We start from the raw sequence: 22,535 nt of genomic DNA, 5'->3' as shown, positions 1-22,535 counted from the left end.
ATTCTGACTAAAGTATTTTACTAAATCTCTGCTCATAACGCAGCTGTTGTATCATCTTAGACAAAACAACTTGTCTCTGCTCTCTGAGAACAGAGTGCAGTACAGGGATGTTAGAAAGCCTGTGGAATGGAGAGCTCCTATTGGCTGCTGCTCGCTTGTATAAAGAGCCGCAGTGGCAAATTCAATCAGATCAACTGCGAGCATCCTCCGAGAACTAGACACCGGGACGCTCCATCACACTAGGACGATTTTTTTGTGTTGTTCTGCTTCTTGTTTTTACATATTTTGTGCAACAAACACTGGACCATCATTACCACCATGAAGGAAAGGAGAAATACACAGCCGCTCGTGGTGAGATGTAAACTGGTTCTTGTGGGAGACGTTCAATGCGGAAAAACGGCGATGTTGCAAGTCCTGGCGAAGGATTGTTATCCAGAGGTATGCTCTAATGTGGCTCCAGATAGTGAGAAATGAACATAATGTGAATGCACATAAGCTGTTTTGTATTTTTGCTGATATTTACGATGTTAAGTTTGTTCAAATGAGTCAATGTGGCAGAGAGAAAAGCAGTGCGCATGCTGCAGACACTCAGTTTTCATGCGCATTTTCTTTAAAAATCGTCCTCTCTGTGAATTTTGCCTGCATTTACCGTAATACTTTGTGATGCATTTGCTTTTTTATCGCATGATCAGTGGAAATGTAGACTATTCTTTACGCATACATGGATAATTCATGTTATATTTGTCTGTGCAGAATGTTTCTTGCAGCTGCAGTGATTCATGTGATTGATTGATCCGAAATTCATCCAAACTGAGGGGGAGAAAAATATCTTAATCTGAGTGTTACTATTTGATTAAACCCTCTGTGCGTGTTTGCGTGTTGCACTAATTAGCCAGATAAATCCCATTACCTGTAGCTGACTGACTGACACCTCCCCACTAATGGCACCATGTTGCTAATTGCTCTCCAGACCTACGTGCCCACGGTATTTGAAAACTACACAGCCTGTCTGGAGCTGGAGGAGCAGCGAGTGGAGCTCAGTCTGTGGGACACTTCAGGTAACTGATCACCTTTTTCCCTCTGTCTGTCTGTCTGGCCTATCATGGCCTGTATTCTGCCTGCAGCACTGAAGGAGAATATTAGGCAATGCGCTGTGAATATAATGAGCATCTATCTCAGCTGAAAGCAGAGCTACATCTTGGATTTTTTTTTATCTAGATGTTCTTCTTTTAGAGGCAAGAAATGTAATTTTCATGACCATTCTCATCTTGGAATAAAGGACACAACGTGGAAGTGGTGTTTGATTACATAAAGGCTAATAGGCAGGCCTAGTACTCTTTGTTTCCATCCATCATTGATGCAGAAATGTGCACTTGTTGAGCTGCAGCTTCTCCATCATCTTCCAAATCTCAATATTGCAGCTGATTTAATTTTTGTTATATCATCTGATGCATTTCTGCATGTGGCAGGAGACAGTATTTACAGATCTACAAGTACATGTCTGTGCCCAGTGTGTTTCACTGAAAACTAGGCAGAAAGAGACAGGGATTATTCCGCTTCACTTGTTGTTATTGCTGACTTTGTGCATCGTATGTTCATTTACCCTAAGCGTGAAAAAGAGGGTCAATGTGTCAGTGTGGATCTCCCGGGGGATCCGCTGTTAGTTGTGTTGACCTGGATACTGTGAACACGGGTCTGCAGCACCTGTTTGATTCCCTTCATGCTCACTGCACAATGGTTCCCCTCTCCATCCTCACCCGTGCCGGATGTATCTGCAGCCTCACTAGGTCACTGCAAGTTGCCTCGTGTGCGCGTGTGTTTTGCGTGTCTGCGTACAACAAATCCTTTACGTAACAGACCCACTTGTCTGAGATGATGCAGTATTTACTCTGGTCTCCTGGTTTACCCTCCCTCCGTTATCCAAAAGCAGCAACAGGGGGAAAAAAAAGTGAGTGTAATTCCCTCCCCAGACCAAATCCTGCTTTTTAATCTCAGACTGTGGACCTTTGGTATGGCCAGCAGGAGTGGGCCTGGTGCCGGGGGATGATGGGCACACAGGGACATCCTGTTGAGCAGGAAGGTTTTCTGGAGCAGACAGACAGGAGGCAGCTCAGAAACTCTGGTGACCTGCATTTGCCTCCATATGCTGCTCTGGGTCACCCACTAGAACAGCATGATGCAGAGGATTAAGACTCTGAATAGGTCCACTGGGCCACCCCTTCTGACCAACCCAATGAGTCTGACATGCTGTCTGTCTGTCTTTCTTACTTTGTTTCTTTCTGCATCCTGTCACTTTCTGTTCCCATTTACACTTTTGTCCTTCATATGTTTAATTGTTTCAACTCTTTTCATCCCTCTGTTGACTCCTTTCTTTGTTGCTTCCTCGTTATCCACGCACAATCCAAAACTGCACCAGTTAGTTTCTGGCTAATTTGCATTACAAGGAACAATAAACACACCCGGTAACAAACACATGCCATGCAGTACAGCTAGGGTTGCAACAGAGTGAGATTTACACAGTGAAACAACCATCTCAGAAAATATACTGGTGTCCATTATCATGGTATGTAGTAGTGCACATTTATTTTTTAATATATGTTGCAATGAGTCTTAAAGGAAAGAAAACAGAGGGGTTTTTTGGTTGAACAAACCCATTAATGTATTGACACTTGAAACCATTTTTATGGAAGTATGTGTAAATAGTCTGCATTTTGTCTCCATTGTCCAATACCACAGTATACCATGAAACTGGTGCAACCCTGGATACAGACACAATAATGTATGTAGTACACATGTCTTTCAGACAGTTGAAATTACTGAATTAAATCAGCCACGAAAGGCATCACAGGAAGTTACTAATGGTAATGTAAATATTTTTATTTGCCACCAGCTTTAGGTTTGATTTAAAGACCACATTCTCACTCTCTTGTTCCACAGAGAGGAAAACTTACGTCACCCCTCCCCCACATCATTTGTTATGGATGACTCTCATGTATCTCATGTCAAGCTCCCGGTGATGGACGATAGGCACCGGTGCTATTTGTTGGTCACACTGTACTGTTTCTTCTTCCTACTGTAATTTGCTCTAATTGCGTGGAGTTGTGCCGCTGCGGCCCCACCACACTGAGAGGGTCTCCTCATTATCCCGACTCCCCTTCATTGATTGGACTGACCTCATCACCGGCTCCACATGGCAGGCAGCTCCTTCTCCCAGCCCCGCCATGGATTTACAGACCAAAATCAATCCACCGGTTTTAATCAGCCCGGTCCGATTGGACATGCAGGGGAGGAGAGAAAGAGGGGAAGGAGAACAGTGTCCAGTGGCTGTAACTCATGAATAGTGGATAATGAATCTCGTTATGGTGTTAGTGGGTAATTTATTTCAGGTTGAATGGTCTTGCTGATAAAGCCTTTGAGTTTTAGAAGAAACTGTATATATATAATCATTTCATCAAATGATTAATGAACAGGATTGATATGTAATGAACCCAATATCCATTTGAGCTGATGAAACAATCTGTATGACTGTAAAAGAGAGGCACTGTTAATAGACAATAATCACGTTAAACAATCTGTATGACTGTAAAAGAGAGGCACTGTTAATAGACAATAATCACGTTAATGGATATATGTCAGTCGTTTTCTAACAGCCACTCAGCTGTAAGTCATTTTCAGGGCTCAGTCTGTTTGAGGGCTGCAACTAAAGATTATTTTAACTATTGATCCAATAGTTGATGAATAGTTTGATCTATAAATCATCAGAGTAGAGAAAAGTAGCAATTTGATTGTTTTATCGGACCAACAGTCTGCACAATCATAGGTGGAGATTTTTTGGGGGGGACACAGTGGGCACATCACCATAAATATTTACAACATGTGCATTTGTGTCATAATAACTGACTCCAATGATAACCCAATGCAACAAATCACTCATGCCCTGATGAAGGCCAGTGAGCTTGGCCGAAACATGTTGGTGATTTTAATGTTCATCATGAACTAGCCATTAAATAAAGGCCTTTTAACTTTTACACCAGAGAAGAGTTGCCTTGGATTTTGTTTTTTTCAAGTAACAAATCACTTGACTGATTAATAGTTTAAGCACTGGATCCATTTTTGATTAAAATAAAGGATAAGGAATACAATTGCATTATTTTAGAGTTCTAGACTAGAGGCAGATGAAATCTTTTCAACAGACTGGGTTAACTGATTGGTATTAGCATTAACATTTAAACAATTTCAGCCCTTTCTCATAGAACTTTGAAACAACAAATCTGTTAGGAGGGAAACAAAATGCAAATTATGTTTTTTATTAATTTAATAAGGAAATGTTGCTAATTAACGTATCTGTCAGGTTGCAAAAATGTTGATACTGAACAAATTAGCAAAATGATCACTAAAAACATATTTCAGTTGTTTCCCCACCAAAAAAGGCAATCTTGCAAGACAGTACCTAGTCGTAGTGACTACAGCATTTTATTTTTAATTCCTTTTTATTAGAATGTAACCCACATCACAATCTTTCCCTAACCCTTGCATAAAGTGCATTTGTTGCCTAAACCTAAGACAGGACTCTGGACATGGTGTCAAAGTCCTGCACTGTATACGCCCACCATCCTCCACAACCTCCTTCTGAAGCCTATGCAGTGTAAGAATGTAGTGTTTAGTTATCTGAGAGAAACTTTGTCTCTGAACATACACAGGGTTGACAGTTTTTACCTCAGAGGCTCTGGCTATGATGCTGCGAAAGCTTGTAAGCAGAAAACACTTTTAATTGAATGCACATCAAGGCTTTGGTTTAAATTTTTTAAACCATCTGCTGTTTGAGTCAACTTCCAAAATCCAGAGTGTGATGAGCTTTGACAGTGTCAAGTTACAAAGTAAAGCTTGTTAACAGCTCAGACGTGGTGATGTTCAGGAACAAAGAGCCATCCTCTCTCTCCCTGCAGGGGTCTTCAGCTCTGATTCTCACTGGCTCTGGCATGTGAAGCCAAGGAACAACTGTCTGACGCAATGTAGTGTGTTTTTTGGCCTGGCTGTGAAGTCCGTAGTTATCAGCTGCTGCAGCAGCAGCAGCAGCAGCAGCTCCCAGTCGGCTAAGTGTGGGTGGAGGGGCAGGGCTACTCTCATCCCCAAATCTGTGAGTCATCCCATCACTGGATCATTAATCTGTCTGACCCCTGCATTCTCACTGTAGGAGAGGAGTGTGCTAATGATGAAGACGTGCTATGTCGCTCAGTTGATTTAGCACACATGCACAAAAATACACTCACAGTCTTACTCCCGTACACTTGGAAAAAGCAGATCCTCCCCTCCCCCACCTGTATGCTCCACCACAAGGCCCGTCGTCTCGGCCTGCAAAGCCTACTCCTGCTCTGGCCCAATTTTCACCTCGACACATAGCTCTGGGCACCACACCATCAAGACGGATGGAGCTGAGCTCAGCCGCAGGAATTTAGTTATGCTCTTTTCTTTTCCCTCCATTCCCCAGTTAGTGAGCCTCACTCTCCATGTTTCATGCCTCAGAAACTCTCCATCTGTTGTCGAGGCATGCTGTTGAGAAAAAAGAAGAAAGGGAACATTTGGAGCATGCTTGGGCTCTGCATGTGTATTGATCTACCCAAGCCATTCTTTGGGTTGTCGCAATGGAGGGAAGGAGGGAAGAGACAGAGACTGGTACTCTGTGATATCAGACTGCAGGGGGTGAAGGATTAATGGCATAGGAGAGCTCTTTGTGATCTCCCTCAGTAGGCTACACTCCTGTTTTCCCTCTTCTCTTCCTCCTGGCTTTTTCTTGCCACAATAGACTGAGCTATTTCTTCCAGGATTAGAAACTGGGTCCTGGAGTGTCGGGAGAGTGCTGCCAAGGCTGCTACTGTACCCAAACAGTACACTGTGGAGCTTCAAATACTAATATTTACACATTCATACCATTTTTTATTTAATTCCTTTGAAGATAGGATAAATACACCCACTGAACCATGAATCCTTTGTCCAAAATAAATGATAAAATCCATTTCTGTGGAGAAAAAAAACATCCTAGACGTCCCTTCCATCTCCCCTCCCTCTTGACAGGGTAACTAATTTGTCAGTTTTAATTGCAAAGGCTCTTGGACCCCCTGTGCAACTTTCCATTGATTGCTGCATTTAGATCAGTGGCCATTTAATGCAGAATCACACCCAGGTTCCCGGCTCTGTGATAACCCCTTGAGGGAGATTGAGAAGATTTATAAAGCGCCCTGCCCCCCTGACTCAACCTATGAAACACCTCAGAGTCACCCCACACACACTCACACTCACACTCTCACACACACATACACAGACTCATCATCCTAGTGGTGCTAATTGCTCTGATTTTAATGTGTGTCAATTTTCACAGTCAGCTAACGCAAAGTTGTCTCACAGATGAGCGTGGCTTTCCTACTCCAGCCCTAGGTGTAAATAGTGTTTGGGCAATAATGTCATTTGCATTCTTAAGGTGGCGACGTCTGTCCTCTTTGTACAAACACAGCAAGTCATTTGCTTTAATCAGAATGTTTCAGTTAATTCGCTACTTAAGAGTAGAACAAAGTCGTTTTTCTATCCAAAGGCACAGAACCCCAGTTTTAATACAACAAGCGTGTGCCTTTGTTCCTTTGCTGCGATGTTTACTTTCTTCAGGACATTGAGCCCTGAGGAATTTCATCGCAGCTTGTCATTATTCCACTCACAGCGCCCGGCAGCTGGCAAATTCAGTTTTACCCTTTGATAATGTGGAAAAATCATTAAGTATTCATGAAACTGATCTGTATGCACACATCCATGTTGCGTGTGCTTTTTCATATGTTTTCGTCTGATGCATTGTTTTTCCACGCTGTAAATCAATTAGGATGGTTGTGTAATATCTAATGAGTGATTACACAGCCTGCTTTTGTTTTCTGTAGCTATAAGAGGAATGCTGAATCCCTTTTGGGATTCACACCGAGCCCAAAGTAAACACGTTAATCCCATTGAGCTGCTCCTCTTCTGTTTCATCTGATCACAGACCTGAGGTTGCTGCCAAATTTAAATACTGAGTTTGTGTGTCATAATAAGGTGTGGTGTTACCATGTGGATGAATGTCTGTGGTCCCCAACTCTGTTGCAGAGCGGAGGAATGTCCCCAACAGTAGGTGGGTGGGCAGTTTGCGGTGTAAAATGATTGATTGGCAGTTAAAGCGAGCCTTTATGGAGAGGTGGGAGGAATGCCTGATGTAGATGGTGGATTCCAAGGCTGTTGCTGTGGTAACAGAGGGACTGGAGGTATTGCGCGCAGAGCAGAGGATTTTTTGGGGGGTGGGTGGTTTACTTAAGGATTCTGAGCATGAGTGGGAGCGTCTGCCTGCCCCGAGCCCCACCGTTCCACTTGCGTAATCTACTGCAAGAGAAGATCAATGAGGATTTAGTGCTCGATTGTCATCTTCTCTCCCTCTGAAATGCCAGCAGAGGATATAGGAGCAGGGAAAAGAGCAGTTGCAGGGACAGCAAAGTGAGGCTCAGCAGGAGGAGTGATGCCGATTGCACATAATCCCTGCAGCTGTATTCTCTTGCTCTGCCTCCGCCACTCCGCTGCTCCATCACCCTTTTTGCCCTGACAAACTGCCTGTTGTCACAGCAATCGATTCCTGAAACTATCTCCACTTAAAACGAATAAATCATTGGCTCAAATTATGCACTCTTAAACATTTTTCAAAGCAAATTTAGCCTCAACCCTTGTGCCTGTGATATAAAAATATACCTTTGAATGTGTGAATCAAAATATCCTTTTCCATCAGACATTCAGGAACAAAAAAAAACTTACAGAGAAACTTTAAAGCACTACAAAGTATGGAAACTACAAGTGTGTTACCATTTCAGCACAAAAATAACAAAAACACTGAGAACCTTTGTCGGTATTTCAAAAGAATGGACTAGATTCCTCTTAAACGTCACAAATCAGCAATAGTCAGCACTGCGCTCATTCTTCTTTGAGTCCCTGTGATTAAAAGGGGCTGTACTGAAATCACTGATGGCACCTGAAACTTGAAATCAGAAATGCCTTTGTGTGTTTTATCCCCATTTAAATTCTCTATTTTCTGCTCCTCAAGGTTCTCCATACTACGATAACGTGAGGCCTCTCTGCTACAGTGACTCAGATGCAGTTTTGCTGTGTTTTGACATCAGCCGTCCAGACACTGTGGACAGCAGTCTGAAGAAGGTAACGGCTTCAGTACTTCTCTTTTGTGTCCCATTGTCGCACTGAATATCAGCAGTTTCTTCATATATAGCTTGTTTTTGTTAAAATATGCCACCGAACTGTCTAATATGTATGTGAAGGTCATTATGTACTATACACTTTGGCAAAATGGATCCTCTGAACTGACTGTCCTTTTGTATTCACAGTGGAAAACTGAGATTCTTGACTTCTGTCCGAGCACACGGATCCTGCTCATTGGCTGTAAGACCGACCTGCGCACAGATGTCTGCACGCTGATGGAGCTGTCCAATCAGAAACAGACTCCCATGACGTATGAGCAGGTGAGACACAAGAAGTAACAAATAGAGTCAATACCCAGATTAAAAACATCGACAAAAACATGTATGACAACTAAACTTTATACTATATAGGTATACTGTGTGGGATTTTCTTGAAAAACACTGTAAAGACTCATACAAAAGTGATCCCTCTCAATCATCACTTATGACCCATGAGTGTGTGGCAGTGTATTTATCCACAGAGACTCTGCCCTCTGCCTGTATTCTCTTATTCTCTTCTTATTTTACTGTGTTTGAGACTTTCCTGGCCACAGCACGCAGGCGAGGTCTGAACTTTTGCAGCATTCCTATTACCTTTAAAGTTGTAAGCCAGAGCTGGGAATGATGTTACACCTAAATTGACAGTGTTCCAGTTTAACAAGTTGGAAAAATGTTATTTTACAGTGGGATTTGCTCTAGTTAGGTTAGGGTAGCAAAGCAATAAGCAGTAATTTGTGCATACAAATACCGTAGCAACATGTCCACAGATAGACGTTAGAGAGTATTGTGTGTACAACTGATTTAATGAGACACAAATAAGACAGATGTGGTAATAAGCTTTCACTCCAGTTGAAGTTGTGGTTGATGAGGTTCTCCCAACTTTACAACTTGGAAATCTGACTTCAGGGTGCGTTCCAGTTGAAATTTCCAAATTAGAACTAGGAAATTTTGACTCCCCTGTTTTGATGGAACACAACCTGGTCCCAGACCATAAGCAGCACACATCCAAAAGTAAGCTATATAGTGCAAATAGTGCAGTTTGGAAACTTTTATGTTGTTGCTTTAATTCTTGCTTTTGTATCTTCAAGTATGTCAGAATCATTTTGGTAATCTGACCCATTTATTCCTTGAAAAACATTATGATTACAATGGCAGTTGATAAATTATAAATATCAGTAATTCCTATTGTGTCTTTTTATGAAGACAAAGGGGTAAAGAATATCATAAATCATCACCTAGAGGAGTCACTGGTGGCATGCTCCCTTATTTTTAATTTGACTTAATGAGTTTGCAGGGGTATTTCCTCCTGAACTCAACATTACATAGTGACCCTGGTGCACATAGAAACCTATGAAAATATATTAAAGGACGTCATGAGCAGCACCCTTCATCACTCATTACATTTATTGCAGGGTTCTGCTATGGCTAAGCAGCTGGGTGCAGAGGCATACCTGGAGTGCTCAGCGTTCACCTCGGAGAAAAGCATCCACAGCGTGTTCCGCACAGCGGCGATGGCCTGCATCAACAAGCTGCAGCCTCTCCCTAAGCCCAGCCCCACCCGCCGCCTCTCCAAAAGACTTCTTCACCTGCCCAGCAAGTCGGATTTGCTCTCCTCCACCTTCAAGAAGGAGAAGGCCAAGAGCTGCTCGGTCATGTGAGTGGAGACCTCTTGGGTTACAGTCTTCACATGCAACCCCCAGCCCCTGCCTCTTTGGTCTCGGGGAAGGGGGGGTGGGCAAGATGGTTTTATCAGGGCTTCCTGCTGAATCCTTCCCTCACCCCCCCAGAAACCAAACACCCCTCAGAAGAGGTGGACACCTCGCTGTCCACTTGCTCCTGAACCTTTTAGCGCACATCCATCTTTTTCCACTACTGTTTATCTTGCTTTCGAACAAACAATATCAGTCAAGGTTTGATCATCGAGCTATCATTTCTTTTCACCTGTAAAACAGTATGCAACTACAATGGTGTTACATCTGTCTGATTTTACTATCTCTAGGCACATGTTGATTTTGTCCAAATTGGAAATGTGCAACGTGTGACGTTTAATCTTGTGATGTAAATGCCTCTCAGACAATTCAATGGATATTTTTCTAAGTACAAAAATAAATCTAGCATGAAACCGTCAGGAATTAGCAAAATCCTGTACATCCCTCTTAGTAAGGTGTGTGAGGTGTGAAATAGCTTGTCGCTGGTGTCCCCATTTAGGCCTGTGAAAGCACAGAGATGTAGAGGGAGTAGTGGGACAAACCACAGCGAGAGCTATTACATAGAGAGCTGTTCTCATTGTCTCAGTGGTGATGAGAGCAGGGATAAGAGCTGTGAGCGCAGGCTGCTGTGCAGACAGCAGTCTAGACTAGTTCAACCTGCATGGATTGTTGATGCATGGTTGTGTAGCTCTGGACAGCGGTGCTCCACAACCTTTCAGTGGACTAAGTGGAGGAGGCTGAAGAGGCTCTGTGCGTACAAAATGACTGCAGAAATGACGAGATGCAAAAAAAAAAAATAATAATAAAGTGAAGTGTAGTTGGGCTTCCGGTGTCTCTGCTGTCACAGCTGGTGTCGATTTTAAAATACAATTTGGGTGATGGGACAGACACATTTTAATGGATGAGAAAATATGCTTTTGTTGTGACCAGGAGCATAAAAACAGCTCAATGCCGAGCTGTCGAGTGTTATTTATGAAGCTGTGGCTGGTTATTGATGCCAGTCACAGTGTTATGAGGCATATTTAAAAGCATAGGAAAACGCCTACTTAAGTCAGGCCGACTGCTAATGGGAAAAAATCTGGTCTGCAGTTTCAAATATTCTTCAGAAAAGATTTGTAGCATTGCCTTGTTGACAGGTTTTCAACAATTCTCAAATGGTATGCAGTTTTGAAAAATGCCTTTCATATCATGTTCCCGGAAGTCAGTGAGATTTTTGGACTACTGTTAAATGCCTTTGGCTTTCTCTCGTTTGCAACAATCCAATGTAGCACCCCCAACCTGACTCTCCTCTTCCAAGATGACTCTAGTTTTTGTGTCGTACACTCTTGTTAATCTATTGACCTCCAATAAGCAGCACTTACTGTAGGTTACGACGACTACGGAGCAAAAATTTGACCCCTTTTCTGAGCTTAAATCTTTGGCTTCATGGTTACGTGTGTGTGCAGCATTGATCTCTGTGCTTCTAACCATAAAGCAATAATGATTTAAGTGCTTGTGATGCAAGGTAACCTGTGCGGCAATAAAGATGCAGCTTTGTGATTACTGTCATGCTACTGCGCTCCATGGACATCCATGTTATAGACTGAACTGAAATCATCTCTGCTGTACAAAGAGGCTGCTGATCTGTGTTTGCCCCTCCTCCTCCGTCTAAGTAGCCACTGGTATATAGAAAAACCAATGACGATGTCCTGCTATGAAATAGATGAGAGTATGTGAATAAGAGGGAACAGTGCTCTTTGAGTTGAAGATGCTAGACTTTGCTGTCAATTTTACATAATCATAATAAGAAGTATTGAGGCGGCAGGACTTAAATAAGCTGCTTGAGTGAGTTGACAGTGCAGTATATGTTTTCGAAATTGGAAATCTACTTCAAAAGTCTAACAATCATCTTGTAAAAAGGGCTAGTGAGTGGGGAAAAAAGGAAATAACGTGAGGAGAACAAGTAATCAAAATGCACAGGCTGGCCCTGTCCAAAGAAAGCTATTTTTCCATTCTTTGTTCATTTGATTGATGTGTATTTTCTTTTCTCTTTTTTGGTATTTAAGTGCATGATGTGAGTCCCGGTGTTGTTTTGGAAATATCTCTGAGATGGTTGTAGCGTCTTTATGGAGCTGTGGACTGCCCCCCGGTAGTCGGAGGAACTTAAAGTGGTGATTTGCACAAAGGCTTCCAGTTCATGTTCACACACCAAATTCCTCAGCATTGCCTAGCAACAATTCAGCATAGGAAACAGAGACTGGCTTTTCGGGTTGGTTGTGTGGACAGAGAGGGTTGGCTCACAAACAGACATCCCCACATCCATTATTACAGCATCAGTTCTGCATTTATTGCCAGGCTTGTTACAAACAAGACGTTTCTTAATATTTTCCTTTGGGTTAGGGAGCTGATGCCAGGCCTTCTGATGATGGGATAGATGGGCGGCTCACGGACCTTGTCAGTTAATATGCAGCCTTTGTGTTGTAGTCAGTGTGTGGTACAATGGTGCAGTCAAACTCCTAAGCATGTCCTATTAAAGTTGTATGATTGTACATACTGTCTCTTGTTTTATAATCATTGTAAGACATCTATGAGGATGTCTCATGAAAATATTGTTGTTGATGTGAATATTTATTTGGTAGCTTTTTTTGCCTTTTTTTGATTGACATGTACATTTGTTTAAAATCTATTTTGGAAAATTGAATTTTTTTTCCCCTTTTCTTTTATTTTTTTGGCTTTCTGTTTTTTGGTTTTGTTTCTGCTGTGTTAATAAAGCTTGCCCTGTCCGGCACCCTTGAAATGTTGTTCTCCTGTCATTTAAAATGTATGTTGTCAACAATTCAAAAGTCCTCACACAACGGTTTGTGTGTTATGTAATGCAATAGCACTCCATAAATAACGTTACACACTTAACATAACATTACATAGGTCAGGTTTAGGAAAAGAAACATGGTGATGATATACCTTAAAGATGAATCAAAGTTCACTTGGTTTCACACAGTCCAAAACCGTCTGGTCTCCTGGGGGAAACGTCATGTGCTGAAAAGTCCTGTGTTTTGTGACCAATCCACTACTCCACCTACGTCAGTATGCAGACTACTTTCTTTACCCTGGTCAACTCATTGCTCATGTGATCACAGCCTCCTCAATTACATGGGTTCTCCACAAATTACTGACTCATGATAACATGGGATATACGTGCATTGTGGTTCATAACATTTTGTAGGTATATGCACAAACAGTGCATGAGAACAGTCTGGCCAATTAAACGCTTCTTTGCACATGACATCATACATTGATGCGCTGTCCAGATGGGGGGCAGGCAATGACTTCCAACACTGCACAAATGCCTGTGATTAGCACTGTTTACAGCTGTTCCAATCTATCTAATTGGGAAAAACAAGGGCCACTTTAAGTCCCAAAAATAGTAGGATGTAAAGGGGAGAAGTTAAAAAAAACAACTCACTGAGAAACAGCAGCAGATGTGGATCAAAAACATCCGTCTTCAGTCTGGAGGAGTGGAATAAACTAATGTCAACGGTTAAAGCATTGTGTTAAACATCCCTCAAGTTGAATTCAACTACACTGTACTCTTCCATGTTTTTAGCCACGACACAGATTTTTAACAGCATTTTTTCTTGACATTTGGGAACAGCTGACCACACAGGTAGAATATAGAAGCTAGAATTAGCTAACATTAGCTAGCCTGACAACAACACATCCATGTGCTCTGTGCATGATATATAAAAGACAGTTATACTCAAACACATCTACTCAGGCTGCCAAAAACAAGATGGCAGTTTATTTCGATCATGGACCCAACTGCACAAAAAATAGGTCTAGTCCCATAGACTCTTGTGCACTTTCATCAACCTGCTGTGTAATGTTAGTAAGGTTAGGAGGTCTGGAGGATGAGGTAATCTATAACGACGACCTTGCCAACACCAGTAAAATCGGTCAGGTTTTGGGAAAAATCACTTCTCTTCATTTTGTATGGATCACATCCAACACAACTTTCAGTTCCCTGATGATACCTGCTGCCTGCAGGTTCATCCAACCCTTTTATGTAGTCATTTTTCTCTATATTAAGTTCATGCAGTATGTGGGTTTTTCACTTCCTGCCCTCCAACTGAATTTTGCACAGCATAATAGTCACATAAGTGCAAAAAAAGCTATTACTGAAAAACTACCATTCTCTGTGATGACTTTCTGTAAGATAGACTCACAGTGTTGTCATAAATTATCCAAATGTGAATTTATATATTTACTCAAGAATCTAAATAAAACAGCTGGTGGTGAGATCAATTATGTATTTGCATATACAAGTACATATTTCAAGTCTCCTTAGAATACATTCATGTATGAAAAACTATATTTAAGTACACTCACTTTATAAATTCAGTATTCAGTAGTGTCCTAGTCTGACTGCATGAAAAGTCCTGGAAAATACAACATTTGCGTTTGGCTGTTGAGATGCCTCTGAACATAGCATTGACAATCCACAAGTTCTCTTAGCTTCAGCTTTTTTAGAAAAAAAAAACTGTTAACATATGAAAATTAGTCCCATCTAGTTTAAACCCTCCTGACATTTTTCTGATCACACACTTCTGGATGTGTTCTAATGAAAGTGAACAGATGTCTCCACTAGTGTATCACTTCAATCATCTCTGTAGGAAGTGAGGTGCTTATCTTTTCTACTCTATCAGCACTAATAATTCCTTTAACAGGCTCCGTGTCACCGCATGCATGCAGAGCATGTCTCATTAAGGATAGAGCAAATTTAAATCACGATGGATGGGGGATTACTGTCATTTTCGATTACTTCAACCCTGAACTAAGATCATAGAGGCTGATTATCAGGGAGTTATTATCACAGACTGAGAAAAGAAAACGTGTCAGTCAGATGTGTAACAGGCAAATGATTAACAGCATAATAAACATGAAAAGAATGATAGAAAGTTTTAATATCATCCACGGGCAAAGTATAATACATGCGTTGATTAATGGAGCAGTAAAACCAAGTTATTAATTTGAAAGTAATGAACATTCTCATAGATGGATAGATAGATAGATAGATAGATAGATAGATAGATAGATAGATAGATAGATAGATAGATAGATAGATAGATAGATAGCAAGCACCTGGCACACCTTCATCCTTACAGGTTGTTGGAAATCTTCACAGCTTCTCGGTCTCTTCTAAAGATGCAAATGGCTGCTGCTCTCATCTGTCTTCAAACGCACCACATCTGGTCGCTGCAGCTGCAGAGGTGTCTAAAACTGGCCTGGTGCCACAGAATGTGGCAGAGATGCCAACAGGCCAACCAGCACATGTGCCCTCACATTGCCTCTTCTTCTGATGTACTTGTGCTAATAAGCTGTAATGACACTGTGCAGTGAGGGATGACTGCAAGGTGGTGCCAGCTGAACAATACTGAATGATAATGTAGCAAAGAGGAACAGTAAATTTAAGTAAACTGGATGCAGTTGAAGTGGCTATGTGTATTGTGCCCTGTAAAAGTGTACAGGGGATAATGTAATGTTATTCCTTTAACTAAGGGCATATTTTTTTAGTTGTCTGAAATAAGGTCTGTGGTTAACACAAGCTTAATTGAATTTCATGCTTTCCTATGAGAAAAAGGTTAGTAAATACCCTGCTCATGAATTTTGAAGCTTTTACGTGTCTTAAAAAAGGCAGTAGCTAACACTGGCTAAATGAGACTAAACCAAACACGTCTTTACGGCTTCATTGTGTTGACAATGAAGTAACTTGACTGTGGTGTAGTTCCTTTCCAGCCAAAGGTTAGATTTTTAATTCTGGAGATTGCATTTATGCTTCAGAAACCATCAAAGTGATGATGCTGAACAAAACATGTACGTATCATAAACTTTTATTTGTCACAGAGTTTATGTTCTGCAGCAATCAAAAAAAAAATCCCATTGGCTTTTGGTGGAGGGAACCAGGGTGATGCTAACTTTTGGGTTGGCCTACACACAAACCTCAGCGGTGGAGCACTCAGTGGCAGCCTAGCCCGTTCTCAAGTTGCTAAACACCGCGGTGTATCACACCTTTGGCAAGGGTATGATACGCTACTGGCAGTTTCAAACCGCCACTGGTAACAATGTAATATAAGGATCTTGAGATTCCCTATAGGGCAAGTGGGAGAGATGGTGGATGAGACCAACAAACCCTGGACTTTCACCCGGGAGGCTGCTGTTCACTTCTCGTGTGAATGTTAAGCCAAACCATGATGTTTCTATCTAAACCTAACCAGTGCTTTTGTTGTACTGGGAAATAAACACAAATATGAGGCATTTTACAGTGTTGTAAGTTTATTTTGAAAAAGACTGTATGCATTTAACAAGCAGAAACTGTACATTTCCTGTGAAAAAGGACGTGTATTTTAAAAAGACACAATGCATGTAACAAGTGTAAATTGACACGGCATCCTGGAACATAAACAACAGATGCAGATGAATACCTAGTGTGTCATATGTAGAGGTGAAAGTCCACTGACCAAGCAGTGATATTTGAAGATTGGGATGAGAACGTGTTGAGCAGCTAAATTGACCTGGGTCTTCATGTAGTTGCTTGTCAGATGATTCTGGGAGAAACTGTGCATTAACATGACCCCAAATTTTGTGCACGGCCTTTTTTTTCTCAGGATATGGGACTTGGTTGTGTTGCTGTTGAACACCTGAACTGTAAAACTAAAAATATAATCTATTTTAATCAAAACGCACTGAAACAGTAAGAAACTGATGCAAGCATGTTGAGCCTGAGCCATCCTGAATTCTCGCTGCTTTTCTACTAAATAAATAAATAAAAAAAACACTGCTGCTAAAAACAAAATGAATCATGGGATGTCAGTGAGGTGGAGGCTGGAGCACCTGAGGTAGAGGCTGACATTGTACACATGCAGGCACACACACAGGGTGTGAGGACATGTAAATGGGCCACATACGCTGCTAGTCGTAGTAAATTAGGCCAACATCTGGACAGGCACAGAGAGTTCAATTGCCCACTCAGCTGTGGCTTGTACCTCGAGGGCTCAGTTAAGGAGAAGTGGCATCATGGCACAGTCCAGTGAGCTTTTAGGATCAACCCTGCCATTTTGTTAAGACTTTGCCATAACCAGCCACCTTAGAAAAGTTCTTTGTGTTACAAATAGAGGGTCACGGTGACCGAGGCTTACTGTGTTGCCATGGACAAAAGCTGAAGGGGCATTTTAGCTTCACAAAGCCACTTTAATGGACTGTAAAATACTGTGGGTTAATTCTGATTCACACAAGTTTACCTAATCTGAATATAAATCCACATCACAACAATAAATTCGTAAAAGTGCTAACATCATTATCTCTCTGGTGACATTTAAATCAATAAAATATAGATTGATGATGGACGATGTGACAACAGGCATTCCTCTATTCATTGTAGTTATAGTGATTATATTCTGGCTCAAAGCTATGTGCGACTCCCCCCAAAAACTATATATATAGTGCAGTGAGTCAGTGTTCAGGCTGGACTGGACAGTTTTTCTGCGGGCCTGAATGGTGGTGTACAAAGGGTGATCTGAGGGGAGTCATGCAGCACTGAGTGGACAGCCCTTAGTGCTGTTGTGTAATATTAACATCATGTTCCGGGTCCTCAGATAACTCTCTGCAAGGACGCAACAGCACAACAACACATTCCAGAAGTAACCTGTCACTTTATGTTTCCTGTTGCAGGCAGAATCAAATCCATACTGTCATCTTAAAACCATAAAAAACGGTGCTCAGGAATGCTACACCAAAAACTGCACGCATCCATCGACACGCATCTGCACAGATACGTGCTAATCTTTGATTACTGATGAGGTGTGATGAGGTGTCGAGTCCTGCGGTGTGTGCTCTCCCTCTCTCTCTCTCTCTCTCTCTCTCACTGAGACACACAGACACCAGATTCTCTGCCTCTGCCGCAGTGCAGGGCAGGGCCAGAATATCCAAACCCATCCATTTCCAATTCAGCCAGTTTGCTCTCAGAGAGGGGGGGTATAAGAGGATTTAAAAGGACATGATCACAACATTCCTAATATGCCTTTTATCCTCACAATCTCCATACAAGCTCCCGCAAAGACTGGCAGTAAAATTTAGATTTTTCTTTTCACATTATTTTTTTTTTAGATCTCAGAGGAAATAATGAATTCATGCGAAACTACAAATATATTCTTCCCTCTATGTCCTTGTTATCTTGTTGATGACTTAAATAAATCACCCTGAAAGACACCCTCTGGTTCATAATGTTACACACACAGCACCAGCAGCCGTCCACCTGAAAAAGACCTTCCCTCTGTATCTTCTGGCTCACTGAGGACTAAACTCGTTGCAGCTCCTCCACCACCCCCACCCCTGTGTGTGACCCCTGACCCTAAACTCCCTCCTGTGGCTAAACCCACGGCTCCCCTGGAGCTCTCTCTTGACCTTGTGTTTCCCTGGCAGCACCACCAATGAGCTCAGTCAAATGTGAGCAATTGTTTAATGTTCCCTGTGGCCACAGTGGGAAAGCACAAGTTGTGCCTCAGAAACTGGATGCTGGTTTTTTTTATTTTTTATTTTTAAGCAATACAAAAAAATCAGTGTTGTTTTTAAGACACATCCTCATGCATTAACGGGGATGGATCAGGGATGTGTATGTGGCACAAGTCATGCAAATTGAGAAGATGTGGGCTGGATGAGTAATCATCAGTTTACTCTAATCCTTACACGCTGTGTGTGTGTGTGTGTGTGTGTGTGTGTGTGTGTGTGTGTGTGTGCAAGCGTTACCTCTGTTATATGTTTACTCTATTCCATTTGCCAGAAGAGCAAATTTCCTCAATCTAGTTCACACAAATGGCAGGTATTTGTTGGACAAAAATAAAAATGTGTACAGTTTTGTTCACATCATACAAGGGACGTTATGTTAAGTATGACACAATGTGAGGCATCCTGTACCAAATTTCAGTGCTTTATGTTTGTTCATATGTTTTAATTTTCAGATAAAAAGTCTGGAGCTATACATCAAATGGCGGTGTTTAATTTTCTGTATAGTTCTATAAAAAAAATTCTATTTCATATTGTTTCTTAGGTTGTTTTGGGTACTGTATTGTGCACGTTTTATACAAGGGATGTTCCCCGTGGTGAGTGCATCAATCCAAAACTTACATCCAAAAAACACAGGGTACAAACACACACACACACACACACACACACACACAATATGCACATGCTCTATGCCCTGCTTTGTGATCTCTGGGCAACCGCACACAAAGGCGAAGGCGTGTTCTGCTCTGCACAATGTGACACTGTCTGAGCACGAGAGGATGAGCACTGGGCTGTGCCCGTAACACACATAAATACACACACACAGAAGCACACACAGTGGATTTGGCAACATGCCACATCCTGCGTGTGTCTGCACAAGCCAAAATAACATGGAGACATCCAGTACATCGCCCATAAGCGCCGTCCCCTCAGCTGCACCAGAGCAGGGTCTGATGCTTTGTCCTTCATGCTGATTAAAATGCTAGATTAGGTCAGCTGCAGCAGACTGAGTGCACAGCAGTGATAATTACTCCATAATTACACCATATTGTGTCTCTGCTGTGTTTCACCACTGTCGTTTTCCTTTTTGCTCAGTGGTCATGTGCAAAAGCCCCAAATCAAAGCACTGAATCCAAATCTGGCAGCCTAAGTAGATGGATGAACCTGCTCCATAACTTAGAGGGAAAACATCAGCATCCATTAAAAGGACCAGTGCATTCCTCCAAACAGAGCACGTCTCTATCAGTGATTAGCGTGCATGCGTGTGCGTGCATGTGTGCAACTGTTATCCCTAAGGTCCCTGCAGCTATGAGAGGAGTAGAAGCAGTGGGGGGAAGGATGGGAGGGAGACAAAAGGGAGGCCGCGGCTACTGCAGACGGCACTCTGCTCATTTTTGTCTCCGCCACTCCTCTTTAGGGAACCATGGCTACAGGCGGGAGCATGTGCCTTTAGAGGTTTGTGGGAGTGTGAGGTGTGTGTTACGCTTGGTCCAGGATGCATGAGGGACCAGAGGGCCCTCCCACTGAGCAATAAGTCTTCTGCTCTTTCGTGGAGGGGGTGTTGGGCGGAAAGAAACAAGGAGTGAGCAAAGGCCGAGGGGGAGGGTGTGAGAGGAGATGGGAGGATATCTTCAATAGCTCAGTGTCTTTAAGCCTCATCTCTATTTTACTATAAAATGAGGTGGACTTTGAAGACAGAGCTGCTTTAAGTTTGCCCTGCTGCAACAGATGCGGACACTGGAGTGTTAAAGAAGGAGGGGTGGATCTAAGAGAAACACCACAGCCGAGCGATGACATTGATCTTTAGTGACAGGGGAGCTGTAAAAGCACTGAGAATACACACAGTAGAGGGATGTTCTTGCATGTACATACTCAAAGGGGGAACTGAAGCATAGAGCCGATGCAGATTACATAAGCACTGCAATGGGAAGAGATCTTTGCTGTCAGGCAGCATCCACAGGAAGCTGAAATGAGCCAAGTCGCAGTGAAGATGTAAAGATCAAACAGACGATACATAAGTAAGGTGTATATGATCACTCTTTCAAACAAGGCGTCGTTATCAGCATAATTACCAAACAGGCATTTGATGTGCTGATCTACAACAGTTTCATTGCAGGGATATGTTGTCATGACAACAACAGCTGTTTTATCTGTGATGAGAGCGTGTTTCCTTACTTTTCTAAAGGAAGAGACAGGAATGCAGTGCGTGCATTGAGGGAAACAGTAGAGCTGCACAGATGTTTTTTCACAGACAGTATCAGTTCTGCCTGTTTCACCATCGAACTGCAGTGTGCATCGCCTTGTCTTACAGTGCAACAGAGGTGTCAAGAGCCTGGCGTAGATTTACAGTAGGAGCCTCAGTCACTGACTCACAGCAGTGAGTTTTCAAAGCCTTTGCATTTTCAGCGGCACATGCAGTGCAGATATAAAAGCATCACTATGATACACATGAGACAGTTGATGAACTCAGTAAGCGTGAGTCCTGCATGCCAGAGTCTGTGTGTTTATGGCTGCATGCCTGAGCATCCACGCAGCCTCTGCCAATTCCACTGTGTCCAAGGGAGAGGAACACCAACAGTAAGCATTCTTGCTTATTTTCAGGCCTGGAAGTCAGGCGGTCATGACATTTCTAATTAACCGTCACACTTATGCCAACTTATGCAAATATTCACTTTGCTTCTCATTTCTTTATCCTAGAATGATCAACTTGTTCTCATACCAACTCGTCATATATGTCCTGTCACATACAGTTACAGAACAGTTTCTGCTCGTTACATGCATACAGACTTTTTCAAAAATACACTTACGTAAAACACTTGGTTTTTGGTTTATTGGCAACAAAAGCAAGTGGTTAGGTTTAAAAAAAAAGCCCATCATGGTTTGGCTTAAAATAAGTACAGTTGTTGCTAATGTGATGTGACTACACGTGACATACATCATGTCACATACTAGCACAGACAGTACTTTGTTATTAAAATAACTCCATTAATGTTTAGTTTCACACAGGAAATAAACAGCACGCTACGGATGGCCTCCTAATATGGCCTGTTTCGCTCTTTATGCTAGAGTAGTTTCCAGCAGTGCCCGCTGCATATCATAGACTGCTGCAAAGGGTGCTTCTGTGCGTCAGTGTCCGACATCAAGATCAGTGTCAAAAAATGACCGTATTTGATGAATTGGGAGCGAGAATGGGCTGATGTTATGCAAATGAGAAATTCAAGAATGTGTGCCTTGAACTCCAGCAGATTCAGCGTCAGATTGCAGCTTCTCTAACAAGCCATGCAGCAACTTTCAGGAATAACATAAGCCAACATGGAAGTGTCAAAAACTGCAGTTCTTTGAACGGCCACTTGAGGCTGGTTCCAAAAACAAGTCCATTCACATGGACCCTTGTGATAAAATGGCCAACTTTACGGCAGAAATAAACATGTTACAGCCAGCTGCACAGTTGCACTCAAACAGTTCGAGTCTCTATAGATAATTTCCCCCTTCATGACAACTGTATGAGGGTGAATTTTTGTACAACTCACCTGCTACATTTTAGGCTTAAAGTTGTGCATAATTAAGGACATGGCCATTTTTGGCAACAGGTTGTCTGCGTGGCATCATCAAAATCTGTAGCCCCTTTCCCACTGCACAAATATCCAAATGACACCCACTAACAAATAGCTACTGTATTAAATGGGAAAGGTTACATTCGGCATTCACTCACGGGACAATTGACTCTGCAGTAGTAACAGGTATTTATCGGCTCCAGCTCCAGCTGTTTTCAATCAGCTGTTGAGTTAGATTCACCCCTCGCACCTTCAGAGCTCCAACCTTTTGTTCAAATATGGCCACTTCAGACACCCTGAAGAATGTCAAAAGAGCTCCAGCAACACTTGTGGTATGGAAAGAAACTTTATTGACCGATGCGTTTCAGCTTGTGGCCTTCATCAGGGTCATCTCTTCACTTCACTTCACTTCAGACACCCAAAATTCAAGATGGCAACGGCCAAAATGTCAGAAATTTAGGCTTCAAAACAGGAGTCCACAAACCAAA

General features: G+C 42.2%; 1 protein-coding gene across 1 annotated transcript; it reads left to right on the top strand.

Moving 5' to 3' along the window:
• Positions 1–206: 206 nt before the first annotated feature.
• rnd1b (Rho family GTPase 1b) lies at positions 207–12,689 on the top strand. The gene is made up of 5 exons (XM_049581133.1): positions 207–438; positions 971–1,058; positions 8,102–8,211; positions 8,397–8,531; positions 9,662–12,689. The coding sequence occupies exons 1-5, from the start codon at positions 319–321 to the stop codon at positions 9,905–9,907; spliced, it is 699 nt and encodes a 232-aa protein (XP_049437090.1). The 5' UTR covers positions 207–318; the 3' UTR covers positions 9,908–12,689.
• The last annotated feature ends 9,846 nt before the right edge of the window (positions 12,690–22,535 follow it).

Source organism: Epinephelus fuscoguttatus, linkage group LG7, assembly GCF_011397635.1.
Source record: "Epinephelus fuscoguttatus linkage group LG7, E.fuscoguttatus.final_Chr_v1".
Taxonomy (NCBI): Eukaryota; Metazoa; Chordata; class Actinopteri; order Perciformes; family Serranidae; genus Epinephelus; species Epinephelus fuscoguttatus.
Note: the sequence above shows the minus strand (reverse complement) of the source record. Positions and strands in the feature narration are given on the sequence as shown.

Bases quoted from the DNA above. Each gene is read 5' to 3' on its own strand.
- rnd1b (XM_049581133.1), top strand. From the start codon at position 319: ATGAAGGAAAGGAGAAATACACAGCCGCTCGTGGTGAGATGTAAACTG. The intron at 1,059-8,101 runs GTAACTGATCAC...CTGCTCCTCAAG, and splicing joins CAGTCTGTGGGACACTTCAG to GTTCTCCATACTACGATAAC. The intron at 8,532-9,661 runs GTGAGACACAAG...CATTTATTGCAG, and splicing joins CTCCCATGACGTATGAGCAG to GGTTCTGCTATGGCTAAGCA.